At 35.7% G+C, this 16,390-nt stretch overlaps 2 protein-coding genes across 3 annotated transcripts; one reads left to right on the forward strand and one right to left on the reverse strand.

Annotated features, from left to right (window-relative positions):
• Positions 1–328: 328 nt before the first annotated feature.
• On the forward strand, positions 329–12,397 carry LOC110791544 (shikimate kinase 1, chloroplastic-like). 2 transcript variants are annotated; one of them, XM_021996296.2, is made up of 11 exons: positions 329–482; positions 4,739–5,018; positions 5,665–5,717; positions 5,899–5,953; positions 6,034–6,106; positions 6,364–6,451; positions 9,771–9,853; positions 11,268–11,397; positions 11,486–11,564; positions 11,769–11,833; positions 11,994–12,397. In XM_021996296.2, exons 2-11 carry the CDS (start codon positions 4,856–4,858, stop codon positions 12,027–12,029), a joined length of 825 nt encoding a protein of 274 aa, XP_021851988.1. In that variant the 5' UTR covers positions 329–482; positions 4,739–4,855; the 3' UTR covers positions 12,030–12,397. The 2 variants fall into 2 exon arrangements, with proteins under 2 accessions (XP_021851988.1, XP_021851987.1); XM_021996295.2 differs by having other exon boundaries at positions 4,809–5,018.
• A 209-nt stretch (positions 12,398–12,606) lies between these two features.
• On the reverse strand, positions 12,607–15,451 carry LOC110791543 (amino-acid permease BAT1 homolog). The gene is made up of 8 exons (XM_021996294.2): positions 15,110–15,451; positions 14,747–15,007; positions 14,642–14,660; positions 14,340–14,559; positions 14,066–14,247; positions 13,694–13,983; positions 13,379–13,508; positions 12,607–13,243 (listed from the first exon to the last, which is right to left on the reverse strand). Exons 1-8 carry the CDS (start codon positions 15,223–15,225, stop codon positions 12,896–12,898), a joined length of 1,566 nt encoding a protein of 521 aa, XP_021851986.2. The 5' UTR covers positions 15,226–15,451; the 3' UTR covers positions 12,607–12,895.
• Between the last annotated feature and the right edge of the window lie 939 nt (positions 15,452–16,390).

Genomic DNA, 16,390 nt, shown 5'->3' on the forward strand with positions numbered 1-16,390 from the left:
CCACCGATAAAAATCGATGGAAGCCCCTTTAAAATTTGCTAATGGAGGCTAGGGTTTGAGCGAAGGAGAGGAGGGAGAGAGTTCTGGCTGTACTTTCTTATCCGGCACCGTTTTATCTAGTATATGCATCTAGAGCTGTGTGGATAGATATCTAGCCTTTACTAAAACTTAGACACTAAAAGCCTGCCAATGTCTGACCCGTGGTATAAACCCGCCCAATTAACAAAGTGGACAGGGTCTGGCCCATTTAATTCCAGGGCGGGTTAGGGCCTTTAATGGCGGCCCCATTGCACAGGCGGCTACTCGTACTTTCCAGTTTCCACCAACCATGGAAAACATTGTACCAACAAATATACTGATTCTGTTTTCTCGATGGAAACTATTACAAACTCTCCTCTATTTTTCTTCCCCATCAACTTCCAAGCTCTTCATCAATGGCATCAACCTAGAAAACGCTGCTTCAATTTCAATATTCCGATCAGGTGCCCCTTTTGCTTTCACTCTCTTCTTACTTCCTGTTCTCATTTTCTTTTTTGGATTTGTTTTACTTCATTTGTTTTTGTTTTTGTTAATGTTAATGTTGTTGTATATTGTCAAGATTCATAGTTATTTTCAATATTTTTGGTACTTGTGAATTGTGATCAGTTGAATTCACATGGAATCTTGATCGATAACTTGTAGTATGCATAATTTGGGCATTGCAAAATTTGCATTCAGTGGATTGTCAGTCGTATTCGTATTTTGCTTCTATAATTCGTTTTACTGACATACAGTGTTGGAGAATATTTCCGTTTATATAGCCTCATTGAACAATTCAGCTAATTCAGTATAGTGTCTGATTGAATATGTATATATTAATTTAGTCAAATCTTTGTATAATTAGATTCCTGTAGTGTGGGGATTCTCATCATATGATCGCCGCGTAGATTTGCCCATAAAAGAAGGTTCGGTGTAGAGAGAGCCACAAAGGAGAAATGATGAATACCCTCTTCATGACTTTATCCGACTAAGTTAGTTGGTATCCACACACATACTACATAGAATATTAGGTAGGCAGTAGAAGCCAAGGGATTTCATAATTAAATGCACTACTTCCTACTATGTTAAGCCTTTTCTTTTCCAATTTTTATTAATGGAGGAGGGTAAGCTAGTTGGTCAGACCCGCCGGAGCAGTCTATATTCTGTAAAGAGAAGTTCAGGTGAATCCGACAATTCATTTAGCTACAATGATCATTAGCAAGGAGTAGTATATTTGCTACATTGTCGTGTTGCAATGTGTATCATAACTATTTAGTTTTCAAAATTATTGTCTTATAAGGTTGACTCTATATTGACCCTGTCTAATAAAGGCTCTCACTATCTTATAAAAACCTTATTAATTGGACCCTCACCTTATGCTCATTGAGTTACGCTGTCCAATAACCAGGTTTACTTAAGGCTCATAATCATTTTTGTTTTCTGCTTCAATTTTGTTGTAATATTTGAGATGAATGTTATTCCTTCAGTGTTATTCCAAACGACACCCTCTTTGAGTTATTGAGTGTAAGATTATAAAGTAACTGAACACATTGGAATGAATACAGCAAATTAATTTATCCAGTATAGGAAAAAAAAAAAGTTAATCATGTTCAACCAAAAATGTAGTACTCCGCATGAAATTAGTCGTGATTATTTTGAAAACTGGTAATGTTAGATTTTTTGTTGGTTAGTCCATGTTCTTGTGACATTTGATCCCCCCCTCCAAGGCACCATAATGTTTTTACTTGCCATAAGGCTCATAACAAAGACTACTACTAAATTGGTTAGGCTAATCAGCAAATACACTAACACAAGTTTGTTGATATACTTAGTTATACTTCCTCCATTTCTTTTTATTTGCAACATTTTGCTTTTTGCACTATTTATATATATTTTACTTTGTTTATCTTTGATGATCCATGCTAAAAGGAAAAACATATTCATGTGTGAACTTGTTAAATTTTTCTTAATGTGTATTTTCTGAATGTCAACTTTTTATGATTACTTATTGATAATTAAAGATATTCGAGGTATGATTTGCCAAACTTGAAAGTCATAATGTTGCAACTAAATTGTTTATCTTTGATGATCCATGCTAAAAGGAAAAACATATTCATGTGTGAACTTGTTAGATTCTTCTTAATGTGTATTTTCTGAATATCAACTTTTTATGATTACTTATTGATAATTAAAGATATTCAAGGTATGATTTGCCAAACGTGAAAGTCATAATGTTGCAACTAAAAAGAAAAGAGGAAGTATATATTACTTCTTCATAGTGAATGTTATGAAAGTTGGTATTTTGAAAATAATACATAAAAACAAATCTAACACCATATTACATAAAACATAATCTAAACCATATTACATTATAACATATACCACCTCCGTTTTTGTTCTATTCACAGGCCGTTTATGGTTAATTTTGTCAACTGACTTTACTTTATTCCATTTTTAGCATACTTGCTTTTACCATCTTACCCCATAATATTACACCTTTTCATACTCTCTTAATTTTTCAATAAATTAACAAAATGTGTGGTCAAAGTCAGAATGAGCATAGTGCAATAGGCTAAGTGTTTTCTTGAAAAGAAAACAAAAAACAAAGTAGTGCAATTAGTTTGAAAATGATGAAACGCGTGTGAGTGACTTTTTGGTTGAATAGGAAGTAATATTAATTTGAAAAGGTTGAAGTAGTTCGTAAAAGTCCATGGACCTCATTCATTATCATCATTATCATTGCCTCGAATAGGCTTCCGCAAGAAGCGGGGTAAGGGGGGTCGGGTGTACGCAACCTTACTTCTACAATTGTAGACAGGTTGTTACCAATTGACCTAAAAACGATAACGGGACGACAATGGGACGACCATCTTCCACTTAATGGAAAGGAAGCGAAGAGGTTTTAAGAGCCATTTTAATTTAGTCCACTACATCCTACAACCAAAAGAATGAATCTTTGGCTCCATCGAAAATGGACAAAAAATTGATGAATAAACATCGATTATGTTTACTCTATAAAAGTGTTAAATAACACACCAACTTTAGTGAACTGCGTCCTCGCCATAAGTTTCTTCCTCACTAACATCCCTCCCTCTTGAATTTCTCCCTTTCTCCCCATTTCTCAGTTCTCATTTCAACTAATTTCTCCATTCTATGCATTTTCTTGCTTTAATTACAATATTTCAATCGGTATGCTCGTACTATTTGTTTACCAAATTATTAACTAATTTATTCTATGATATTATGATGTTTGAAAAAGAATATTACATGAATTCAAACACTAGATTAGCAAAACATTTAATGGGTATAGTTTATACTTATTGTTAAAAGCAAATACTTACATTCACAAGGGTCAAATGTTTACATTGCATGCATTTCCAATTAATGTATGGGTTAATTTTTCTTGTCTCCTACTCTATGTAGCTACCTAATAGCTTGACAATGAATAGTGGTATTACCGCTATAAATACACATGTAATTATGAGCATTTGGTACAACTGAAAATAGATAGCAACTATCTGCATTGTATTCATATATCAAATATAAACTTTGCGTTTCTTTCTAATACGCAAAGTTAATATCTGATATATGAATCAATGCAGATAGTTACTATCTATTTTCAGTTGTAGCATATGCTCGGAATGACATGGGTATTTATATTGGTAATACCACTATTTGTTGTCAAGCTACTAGGTAGCTACTCCCTCCGTCCCGGAATACTCGACCCGGTTTGACCGGCACAGAGTTTAAGGGACTTGAATTGACTTATTTAGTTTAATAGGTAGTAGTTGATAGTGGGGTATTATTTTAATGTAGTTAGTGGGAAATGTGTAAAGAGGTGAGGTTGGGGGAGAGTAGGGGTTGAATTTTTAATTATTTTTTGGGGTAGGTGGGTTAATAGGGGTGGAGTGAGAAATAATATAATATTGTTAGAATATTTCCATTTTTAGAAACAGGTCAAGTATTAAGGGACGGCCCGATAAGGAAAACCGGTCAAGTATTCCGGGACGGAGGGAGTACATAGAGTGGGGGGCAAGAAAAATTTACCCATGCATTAAATATATTGTTGGACATTCACCTCATACAGTGTAAATATTTGACCCTTGTGAGTGCAAATGTTTAACTCTTAAAACTCCCCCTTAAATGTCCATCTTGAAATAGAGTATTGGTTTTATTAAGATGGACATTCAAGGGGGAGTACTAAAAGTTAAATATTTACACTCACAAGGGTCAATTTTTCATGCCTCCTACTCTATGTAGCTACCTATTAGCTTGATAATGAATTGTGGTATTACCACTATAAACAGTTAAACACCCATATAATTCCATGCATTTGCTACAACTGAAAATAGATAGCAACTATCTGCATTGTATTCATATATCAGGTACCCCCGACATATTTTAAAAAGAGAAACATTTTCCTTAAACGGCTGTATTTTAAAAAGAGATACACTTTCCTTTTTTGACATGTTTTGGTCTCCACTTCTATTATATTAATATTTCTCTCTTTATTGTGGTCCCTACACTTACTCACATCATCTTTTTACTATAATAAATAATTCACTCACTATCCCACTTTCATCTTATTTTAATAAATTCAACTCACTCTCTTAAAACTATATGTCGGTCAAAATGTATCTCTTTTTAAAATACTGAGGGAGTATTAACTTTGCCTTTCTTTCTTATTATCTCACAACACTTATTTATTTATTTGATGCAGGGTTAGTCGGTATTGAACTGGGTAATTGTCCAATTTAATAATATTTGAAATCTTGTCATTTTTGTTTAAGGGTGATCAATTTGCGATTAGGGTAGTCAAATTTTTGATACTAGAGGGATGGAGGCTAAACTTCTCCAAAGCATTCAACCTTGCAAATGGGCGGATACCGAAAATTCTAGGGTCCGGATGATGTTCATGAATGCACAATCAAATAAGAGAGTTTTGGCTCTTCCTAAACGGTATCGACCGAAGGTTTTCAGTTGCTTGAAGAACTCCCCGGGTAAGATTTATAATTTTTGTCACTAAGTGTTCGATGAAATTGTCTGGAAAATGAAGTTTAAGGAGCCTGCATTAATTACATCATGTTTTGTACGAAGTATGGTATTGGTATATTGTCATCTCAATTCTATGAAGAATGATTCGATTCTTGTATTCTCTTATAATGCAAGATTGAGATCATATGATCGATAACATTGTATTCGTGATTATTTAGGATGCACCTGAAAGAAATACCCTCTTTTAATTCAGGTGTAATTTGAGAATTAGTGACCCATCACCCTATATATAAGTCCAAGTTTAATTAGGATCGGGCCAAAAAGATATGTTCTTCTTTCTTGATTTCAGGAATAAGATTGAGAATTCAGTGACCTCTGCTTTTAATTTCATGAGTTAGATTGTGAATTTAGTGACACTTAACCTTTTAATTTAGTTAGGCTTGCGCCTGAAGAGTTTATCCCTCTCTTTTAATTTTAGGAGTTAGTTTGAGAATTCAGTGACTCTTCACCCTATGCATTAGCAAACTCTTTTTAACTTTTAAGTAATTTTGGATCTGAAGTACTTTGGCACAAGTCATCTCTCTTATAGTCATCTATCATGGTTATATCACCTTAATTTTTTTCAAGGTTTGAATTTGTGTGCCTATTCAGGTTCTGTGTTGGAGTCTGGTGGCTTTCCTGCTTCAGAGTCCTTGGTTTTGAAGGTAAGTATGGTTACTTTTTCTATCATCAAATGTCTTTTTTCAGACTGTGAAGACTTTTTCTTCAGCTTGCTTGTAAAATCTTTTAGAACTTTGAAGATAAGTTTTGATAGATGGGCCTCGATTGAATACTCATCTTACCCAATAAATATTTTATCTCAGAGGAATTAAATATTTATTGCAGAAAAAGTCAGCAGAGATAGAGAATTATCTGAATGGACGCTGCATTTTCCTTGTTGGTTAGTTCCTAACTGGCATCCCATTTTTAGTTAAGTAAAATTTAGCTTTCTCTAGATATATTCACTAAATTTACATGCAGGTATGATGGGCTCTGGAAAAACAACTATTGGCAGGACTTTGTCTGAAGCACTTGATTATTCATTTTCTGATAGGTCTGTCCTTCATCATTTAATAGATGATTTAGATGTCGTAGTTTAATTAGAATTTCTATTAGGCTACCGGTATATTCTATGTTTCACTTGGTAGTTATAGATTTGTATCCTCAAGTACGAGTTAAATTATTTGGACTCAATCAAACATGAACCCTATAGTTTAGAATATATTAATTATTTTGCTTGTATGATAATAATGATGGTGGTTCTTTGCTGTTCTATAATTGTTGTTTGCTTTATTGTTCTTCATGCTTCAGTGACTTATTGGTGGAGCAGAAAGTGGGGGGAACGTCTGTTGCTGAAATCTTCAAGCAACACGGGGAAGGCTTTTTTAGAGACAAAGAGGTGAGTAAAAGCTTCTCTCTCTGCCACTCTTCAAAGAATTTGTACCTTTTGGTTGACGACTAATTTTACTTTTAGGATATAATGTTGGTTAAATTTAAGATGTACTCCATAGTCCATACTACACATTAGATATTCATATCAGGCTGTTCCAACTTTCCTGTAGATTGGGGTCTTATTGAATACGGAGTATCATACTGAGTTGATTACTCATGGCATCAGTTAAGTGATAGTATAAGCCTGTTCATGTAGAATGAGATGAATCACAATACATTAGTATATATTTATTTATTTTGGTAATTAAGAAATTGCATTTGAACTAAGAAAGAATTTCCAAGATAAAGCAAAGCCTCCCTCCCAAATTACAAAGCTCAACAGCAGAGGCTACAAAATAATACTCCATAGCATAAAACAAGACACCAGAAAAAATAACAAAACCACCCTACTAGTCAAACGACCCTTTCCCTTCATTTAATTCAGCTATTGTCTCTTAAATTCAATTAATTTTCACCATATAGGCGAAGTTCGTTCTTGTTTGTTAGTCTCCCTATAGTGGAGTTAGTTTTAGTATGTTTGGTTTGTTGTTCACTCGTAGTTGATTTATGTAGAATTGATTTGTTGGTAAAGTTTTATGCGAGATTGCAACAAATATCAATTTTCCTAGTACATTCAGATGAATCAAGTGGAAATCATCATCGCGGCTACAACAAATCGTTAGACCCTCTCTCTGAAATGAAATGGCTGCATGTTCCAGCATTATACTTCGTATACAGGAGACGTTCTACATTGCAAGCTCTATTCAACGACCGTAGTTTTGATGAAGGAACCTTTAGTATTCAACGACCGTAGTTTTGATGAAGGAAACCTTTATTTGGTTCAATTTGTCATGTATTTGTTAGATCTATATTTCTCTTGTAGATGCCGTATGACTCTTTCTTAATGAATTAATTTTCCTTTCAAAAATAACAAAATTTCCAGTCAACCGCAGCACCTTAACCAAAGTTGACTTTGAAGACTTAACCTCTGACCAGGCCTGTAAGCAGCCTGCACGCACACAAGTTACTTCTCTTAAACCAGTCTTGCAATAACAGCAACATTAGGCCCTTCAACTCTGCTCATCTGAACAAGAGCAAGACTGCGGCAGCAGCAGCAAAAAAACCTTGGGCCTAACCGCAGCAGGTTAGATCACAAAAAGAAAAAAGAAACAACCAGATACTTTGTTATACTGGAGCACCCAGCACTGAACAAAGCCATCAACCAACACTGATGAGAATGTAATAGATCTGCAGACTCTCATAACCAGCTGCATCAAAGAACAGACCAACAAAGGAACTGAAATCCACTTTTCAACCCAAAAAAATAGAAACTCAAAATACATTAGGTGCCATCCATATTATTTTTAAGACCAGAAGCCCAAAATACATTAGGTGCCATCCATTTATCATTTATCAAAGCCTGAATCCTCCTATTGTCTTCATGTTTTACCTGAATAACCACCCAATATTGCGAATCCAAATAGGCATCAAGTTAATATTTTCAGCCTTAAAATCAAGACCAGGTACCCATATTTTCATTATGATGTTTTTTTATCGAACAAAACAGGCCCTGCATCAATCACCTTGTTCCTACCATTAGAATTTTTGAATCGTACCATAAAAACTCCATTTTTCATCATAGAAAATTTCTCGACCCCATACTCCCCTTCTCCCCCCCCCCCACACGCTTGGAAAAAGAATTGATAATATAAAATGGGAAAGTGTAACAAACAATTGCTGAATCGCAATATTCTACTTGTTTCACATCTTCCATCGAAATTTGAACAACATTTGGACTGGGAGCAGGCGAGTTTTGAATAACAATAGGAACTTCTCTAAATTCATACCTTCATCCTTAACATTCTGAAAAAGCATAGCACTCCAGTTCTTCCCCCTCGTTAAATTGCTGTGCCATCTGATTTACCGCCGGTGTCTCAAAACCCAATGCTGTTCTGGATATGAACTGGAGTAATTGCAGGAGTTGTATGTGAAGGTCTGCTAGTTGAGGCACCATTACTTACCCTCAACCATTGATTCAATCTGGCCCTCACACCTTCTCGTTTCTGCTGAGATATTCACAGTAACTGGTTTTGTTGGGGTTGCTTCATATGTTGAATCAGTTGTTCAACTCATTGAGGCCACATCCTGATTTTCGTCGCTACTCCACTCTTCCGTGGCCTTTTTTTTGCTGGGCTTTCTTCTTCTTTTGTGAGCTTGCATTTTTATTTTGTTTCTTCTTTGCACCCTTTGCCATGGCGACAAGCTTGAATTAGCTTGAAGGTACAAAAAAGGCACAAAATAACGGGAAATAATACTAGAGAGAAGGTGGTCTTTCTCTCCCTAAGAATTTTCGTTTTCCCTTAAAACAAGGCCCAATGTAACTTTGTTAAAAGTGCTTAGTTGTTCCTTTATTTCTAGGGGTACTGGAAACCTATGTTACTCCGACACTCCATCTGACGGTGGGTGTCGGTGTCGACACGACCCGACCCGTGACACGACACTCGACACGTGTCCGGGAAGGTGTCGACACCGGTGTCGAAAAAGTGTCCGATATGAAGTGTCGAAATCGGGAGGAGAAAGAAAAATTCGAAACCCTAGATCTAGAAATTGAAGGTGGGGGAAGCAAGAGAAGAACAATTATATTAGGGCTTTTGTTGTTGGAGAAAAAACGCCAAGATTGCACTCTTCAATTCTGATTTTCACCGGCATTTGACTGTTTGAGAGTCTTCCATGGCTGTCTTCGTTTCCTTCGGGTCATTTTTCGGTGATGGTGGACTGAGCTTTCTAACTTATTTTTTTTACCCTTTTTTTAAATATCCTAGGCCTACCACTATAATAAAAAATAAAAGAAAGGAAAAGGTGGGAAGTGGGGAACAAACCCACGTGCCCACTGAGTGACAGCTTTACAAAGTCAGCATTTTATTTTATTTTCATTTATTTCTTACTTTTAAATTCTTGTACTTTTAAACTCTTTTAAATAAATTTATCCTGCTTTGGAACTTTAACTTGATTAATATTTTTATTCTCACCTTTTTTTTTATATATAAAATTATATTATTTAACACTATTTTTGCAGTTTTTATTAAAAGTGTCGATTTTTTTCCGACACTTTGCAAACTAGTCGTGTCTAAAAAACAAGTCAAGACACTCCTTTGACCGTGTCGGAGTGTCTTCAAATATTTGGAACGGAGTGTCAGATACTCCGACACCCGTGTCGGACATGACACCGACACCCGTGTCTGAGTAACATAGCTGGAAACAATGCTGATTATAGTTGTTTGTTGCAGACTGAGGTGTTAAAGGACCTATCTATGATGCATCGGTTTGTTGTTTCCACTGGTGGAGGGGCTGTTATAAGGCCCATCAATTGGTATGTTTTGCATGTTTCATAATATAACTGTCATTCAGGGTTATGTTTTCCATTTCTACATGGTCTTTTAAGTTAATTTTATTATATGCTTTTTTTTATAGGAATATAAATATATTATTACTTACCAAGTAAACGATTACAACAACGAACCTACCAAACACCTAGGCTTTAAAGTGGTAATAACATCCCCCCGCCTTCTAGGAAGGGTGGAGAAACCTCACAAGCCACAACTTAACAACTGAAACCTCACCTCTGAGATGAACTGACTATTTTAGAGTAGAAAATTAATGGCATAGATTATATTAATTTGCTTGATGGATGAAGAACACAAAGAGGGGGATAAAATTAGTGACTTGAGGCCACCAATCTCTAGGTTTAGTGACTTGAGGTCACAACTCTCCAAAGCCTAAGCTTTACCAAATTCTCAACATGCTTTTCTCTTTCCTCTTCTCTTCTATTTATGCTGTGAAACCTACTGCCAGTACAATGCATTAATTGGTATTTCTTGTCTTCTTGTCGTGGCAACGTTTTGGTGCTCCATCCCCTTGTTACCTTTGTCTGCTGCTGTGCTAATCTCTAATTGTTGGCTCTGCTTGTCCTTGTTTGTGTCTCCTAGTGTACACAATGGGTTTAGGTGGCTGATTAGTGTGATTCATCACAACCTCTTCTTGGACATTGCTACATCAGAAACTAATAACAGTAGTACATCTAGAAGAAACTGAAACCTTTTTCCTGTTCTTTCCGTTCTTCTGGAGCCACAAGAGGAAACCTGACTGTGTAGCGCACCTGCAGAAAGCTGCAACCTACCTGAACTTGCCAGCCTCAGCTAAATAAAAACTCGTCTCATCTCCTCTGTGCATCTGACTGCCAACAGTGCTGCAATGGTCGAGGTTGTTGTTAAACACCTTGGCATTTCTCTGTAGCCACAAATTATAGACAGTTTCAGTGAATGCAATGTTTTTCACCTTGCTGTGTGCTTTGATGCTTCTGGTAGTCAGCAAACCCCATAGTTTCCCTTGCATCTCCTGTTTTCCTCGGAATAGTGCTCCAAATCCCCCAGAGTAGGGACAGTTAAAAATAAATGATGCAGATACTCAAGTACCCTGCTGACAGAGGCTGCAAATTCTATCACTTCATATTTTCCAGTTCATTAACCTATCTTTTGTGGATAGTCTTTTCTGAACAGCTAGCCAAATAATGAAAGTACTCTTAGGACTCGCTTTACTTTTGCAGACAAGTTCTTTCATTCCACCTGATTTCCTTCCTGCCGTAGAACTTCATACAAGTTCTAAATTTTAAATTTACCATTATATGTGAACTTATCAGTTCCCCCCATATCCTGTACTACGTCTCTGCACTGCCAGATCTTCCTCATGGACCAAGTAATTTATTATATGCTTTATTAATTGATCAGGAAACATATGCGAAGTGGTATTAGTGTTTGGTTAGATGTACCGTTGGAGTGCTTAGCACGGAGGATTTCAGCAGTTGGGACCGGCTCTCGTCCTCTGCTGCATGGAAAATCAGGGGATGCTTACTCTCAGGTTTGCTGTTTGCCTGCCTTAGTTGATGGCAAATTTAACACATATAATATATGAAAGCCTGTTATAATTATCGTTTGCCTCTCTGCAGGCTTTGACACGCTTGTCCTCACTACTAGAAGAGAGGGGTGAAGCATATTCTAATGCTAACACCCATGTTTCTTTGGAACGTATGGTCTCATCAATGCTTTTCTCTCTTCTCTTACATTTCCCCCTTTCCTCACTTGAGTATTGGATGGTCTAGATATCATAATATATTCTAGATGGAACTCTATATTGAATTTGATTAAAGTTTTCTCCTTGTCCAATCAACAAGCTATTTCCGCAGTGGCCTTATATCCTTCATTATAACCTCTATACTGATTTGTTTGCAGACATCGCATCGAAACTAGGGTATGTAAATGTAGACAATCTTAGTCCAACTGTTATTGCAATCGAGGTGGGTTCTTTTCTCTCTGCTATAGTTCAATTTGAAATACACGAGAGGGAAAATAGAAAAAGAAAGTTTTCTTACGAAGTTATACCTTTTTGTGGATCATGGTATATTTCGAAGTTGCCATATTTTTTTTCATTCACCTTTTAACACATCTAATTTGCAGGTGCTTGTTCAAATTGAGAGCTTTCTCAAAGGATGATGGCTTTGCCGTATATCACCTACATTTAAGTATGCAGTATGCTTCTGTACATGTTTTTTCAGTGTTGTATCTTTAGTTCATTGCATTAGTGAGTTTAGCAACGGCGTGCTTTAATATGTGGCATTTTGTTCGAGTGTAATACCATTTTTTGTTCCCGTGTAATGCACGATATGTTCGAGGTTTGGTCATGGATATTTAGTATAGGCTTACTGTATATTTTGTTCTACTATTAAGAGATTTGAACTGTTGTGAGCGCAACATAAGTTTCAGAATTGTGGCCTTGCAAGTCGATACGATATAACTGTGATTGTATGATGAATTCCTAAATTATTTATACTCTAGGAAATATATTAGAATATATTAGTTTCTACAGTTAATTCTTAGGGTTGCATGCATCATAACCGAAAGAGAATCTAAAAGAAAATATTTTAGACATATACTCCCTCCATTTCTAAATATTTGTCGCTTTAAGTGCCAAAAAAAGTAAAAAATTGTCGCTTTATATTATCTGCTGCTTTTGCAATAACTATATTTTGGTACTTTGAGCTAGAATATTAAGTAGTTGGAGATTATCATATTGTTATCTTGGAAGAGATAATACATGACATTAAATACTTTTGCAAATGTTAAATCGACAGTTATTAAAGAACACATGAAGTATATATCCCCAATTCTCTGCAACAAAGCATGATTTATAATAACTACAAATTTCCTACAAATACCAAAAAAGTTTGGCGTAATGGTTGTTAAGACCGAGTACATGTGTATGATAGGTCTTAGGTTCGAATCTTCTTTCCCCATTTGTAATTTGCATCTGTTATGGCTCATTTGCACAAAGAAAAAATGAATGTCTCACAACTCACTAGTCAAACAGTAACATTTTTCAAAGGACCTTTGAACCAACTTTTAGCACTAAAAACCCAATAAGAAACTGTAAGAATCAAAAGACCACCAACAGCAACAGGTGTATAATTGAGAGTTTCGGTGTTGATGGGATAAGCAACAGGCAGTGAGAATAGGATTGAGATAGTAATCACCCAAGTCACTGCAATCCAACCAATTACGACCCCGTATCGGCCTAGGTTGAAGGGCCCTGGCACGAAAGATTTTCGAGCTATAGTCACTCTGAAGAATATGGGCAATGCATATGATATATATAGCCCGATTGTGGCTATCGATACCATGGCTTCAAATGCCACCAAGCTTCCAAGAGACTGCAAAAACGGAGAGCTACAAAATTAGGAGGAACTTGTACGTATAGCCCGAATGAATCCAAATTGTCCCGAAATTGATTGAAATTTCATCATCCGAACTTGTAGTGCCAATGCAAGTAGTATAGGCACACATACCGTTAGCGCCATGCAAAAGGATATGAAGGCAGACATCCAAACTGCATTTATAGGTATTTCCTGTTTGTTCACCTTTTGCCAAACTGATGACATTGGCATGGCGCCGTCTCTTGAGAAAGCATAAGCCATCCTAATAATTCAGAAAATTCAGATCAGATCATAACAGACCAGACCAGAAAAAGCAAAACGCAATCAGACCAGAAACTAGAAAATCAGACCACACCAGGTGGAGAGAACAAGGCCTAAGTCAGATATCAGACAAATTCTAGTACTGAGGATTTTGAATAAGAAAAAAAAGCAAAGTTAAAGAATGACCTAGAGTTGCTGGTCATTGAACTCATGCCACAGAAAAATACAGCAACAGCAACAATGCACAAGCATAAGATACCGCCAATTCCAGTCCCATATCTAGTCTTGAATGCTAGGTAAAATACTTGAGCTATAGCATAACCACCAGCATCATTTTCACTACTCAGTAGATATGGAATATCGGTGACTGCAAACGTGATACCAACAATGTAACCCCATCCTACAATTATTGATATAACAATTGCGCTAATAATCCCTTTCGGTCCATTCTTGTCTGCATTCTTCGTTTCCTCTGTCTGTCATTGGAAGTTAACAAAACCAATTAAGGTTATGGTATATTAATTCGATCAGGAAAAAGGATATGAAATCTCTACTTACCATGTGAGCAGATGCATCATAACCTAGGATTGTATATTGGCTCATCAGAAGTCCAAGAACAAAGATGTAAACAATACTTTTGATCCCTTCACCATTATCAGTGTTGAAATGAGTGAAAACAAACTCGGCACTTGCCTTTTCCTTAGCAACGAGGGGTACGAGAATCATAAGCACAAAGACACCTAATATAAAGAACAACAATCAGATAATTAATAAAGGTTTGTTTAATAGTAGAGTAAAATTCAGAACTAATAGTAATAAAATGAAAAGTAACCTGCAACATTCCATGCTGCAGCAAACTGTCCAAAGAAGGATAGCCATGAAATATGGAGACTATTCAACATAGCATGCAAAAGAAGTAGGCCACCATGGAAACCCATAATCACATATTTGGATGCTTCATAACCACCACCATTCTTCCCACCTGTACTCAGTAGAATGATTACTTGTATCATTTGTGCCAGAGAGTAGTCTACACTGGTTGTAACAGCCCACTGCATGCCAATTTATACAAGTTTTTATCAGCTTCTTTAATTTGTAGTGAATACAGTAAACATATTTATTTAATTACATTACCTGACCAACTATATTGAACCTGCAAAAGTGAATTTAAAACATTGGTTACATTTGATCATGGGAAATGGAATATAATAGATGATGAAAAGATAGATTCATACATACCAGCCAGTAAGCCATGAAGCAAAAGGCCCCCAACGATTTCCACAAAGTTTGGCACTCCAAAAGTAAAGACCACCAGATGTTGGAAAGGCGGAGCAAATCTCGGCCATAGACAAACCAACCATCATAGTCATAATACCAACAATAGGCCATCCATACACCATAGTTACAGGTCCTCCATATGCTAATCCCATATTAAACATTGTTGTTAAACCTGTTAACACTGATATGATAGAGAACGTCACTGCAAAATTGGCTATTGCCCTGCATTACAAGATTAATTGAAAACACCATTTACATTAGCATATTGAAAACAACGACAATGTAAGAATAAGAATAGGAGTATGTATGTAGTAAGAAACATACGAGAGGCTACGATTGAGCTCTTGCTTGTATCCTAACTGTTGAAGCCGATTGTCATCGGAGATTGATGATCTTTCGGACCCCAAAAGGGGTTGCCGATCAACATCAATTGAATCCATTTTACTGCGACTGAACTATCTAAATCTTGACTTTCAGATTCTCTTTCACTCCCTCTCTCTCTCTCTCTCTCTCTCTCTGAAGAAGGGAGTTTGAAGGAAGAAGAACAATCTGTACTTGTTTGTTGTTTTGGCATTAAAAACAATGGATGGCTGCAACTTGCCTATTTTATCAGTTAATAATTAGAATTAGAACATGGGGGTTTTATTCAGTTGATACGCTACGAAAGATATGCTACATGGTACGAGGCTCTGCCTCTCCTTATGCACCAAAAAGGACCAAGAAATAAAATATGATATATGAATTACATCATCATTGTCATTTTCTACAAATTTTCATTAATACCGTCTACTATACTACAGTTACACTTTTATGATCAAATAATTATACTTTATACTTACAAAGTTATAATTCTTTGTCAAATACTAAATTCATTAACTGCTTCAAAAGCATTCGTATCAACACTTTGAAAATTTGTTAGTTTACAGCGCGTCTCCTGTGAGACTAGTCACACCATCAACTTGCAACTTGATGGTGTGACGAGCGCGAAACCTATGCGTACCTCCCCTAAAACTATATAAAAAAAGTAACAAATCTAAACTATAGAAGTAACATACCTAAATTAAAAAAGTACCTCCTCTAAAATTATATAAAAAAAAAGTAACATGTCTAAACTATAGAAGTAACATACCTAAACTAAAAATGTACCTCCCCTAAAACTATTCCGTATAAAAAAAAAAGTAACATGTCTAAACTATAGAAGTAACATACCTAAGCTAAAAAAGTACCTCATCTAAAATTATAAAAAAAAAGTAACATGTCTAAACTATAGAAGTAACATACCTAAACTAAAAAAAATACCTCCTCAAAAAAAGTAACATGTCTAAACTATAGAAGTAACATACCTGAACTAAGAAGGTATCTCCCCTAAAACTACTCCGTATAAAAAAAGTAACATCTATAAACTATAGAAGTAACACACCTAAACTAAAAAAAGTACTTCCTCTTAAATTATAAAAAAAAGTAACATGTCTAAACTATAGAAATAACATACCTAAAATAAGAAGGTATCTCCCCTAAAACTACTCCGTATAAAAAAAGTAACATATATAAACATAGAAGTAACATACCTAAACTAAAAAAAAGTACCTCCTCTAAAATTATAAA

Source organism: Spinacia oleracea, chromosome 3, assembly GCF_020520425.1.
Source record: "Spinacia oleracea cultivar Varoflay chromosome 3, BTI_SOV_V1, whole genome shotgun sequence".
Classification (NCBI taxonomy): domain Eukaryota; kingdom Viridiplantae; phylum Streptophyta; class Magnoliopsida; order Caryophyllales; family Amaranthaceae; genus Spinacia; species Spinacia oleracea.

Excerpts from the sequence above, each read along its gene's own strand:
- LOC110791544 (XM_021996296.2), top strand. The coding sequence starts at position 4,856 with ATGGAGGCTAAACTTCTCCAAAGCATTCAACCTTGCAAATGGGCGGAT. Across the intron at positions 5,718-5,898 it reads CAGAGTCCTTGGTTTTGAAG|AAAAAGTCAGCAGAGATAGA; the intron begins GTAAGTATGGTT and ends TATTTATTGCAG. Across the intron at positions 6,452-9,770 it reads GCTTTTTTAGAGACAAAGAG|ACTGAGGTGTTAAAGGACCT; the intron begins GTGAGTAAAAGC and ends TGTTTGTTGCAG.
- LOC110791543 (XM_021996294.2), bottom strand. The coding sequence starts at position 15,225 with ATGGATTCAATTGATGTTGATCGGCAACCCCTTTTGGGGTCCGAAAGA. Across the intron at positions 14,248-14,339 it reads TGCAGCATGGAATGTTGCAG|GTGTCTTTGTGCTTATGATT; the intron begins GTTACTTTTCAT and ends TCTTTATATTAG. Across the intron at positions 13,984-14,065 it reads ATGATGCATCTGCTCACATG|ACAGAGGAAACGAAGAATGC; the intron begins GTAAGTAGAGAT and ends TTCCAATGACAG.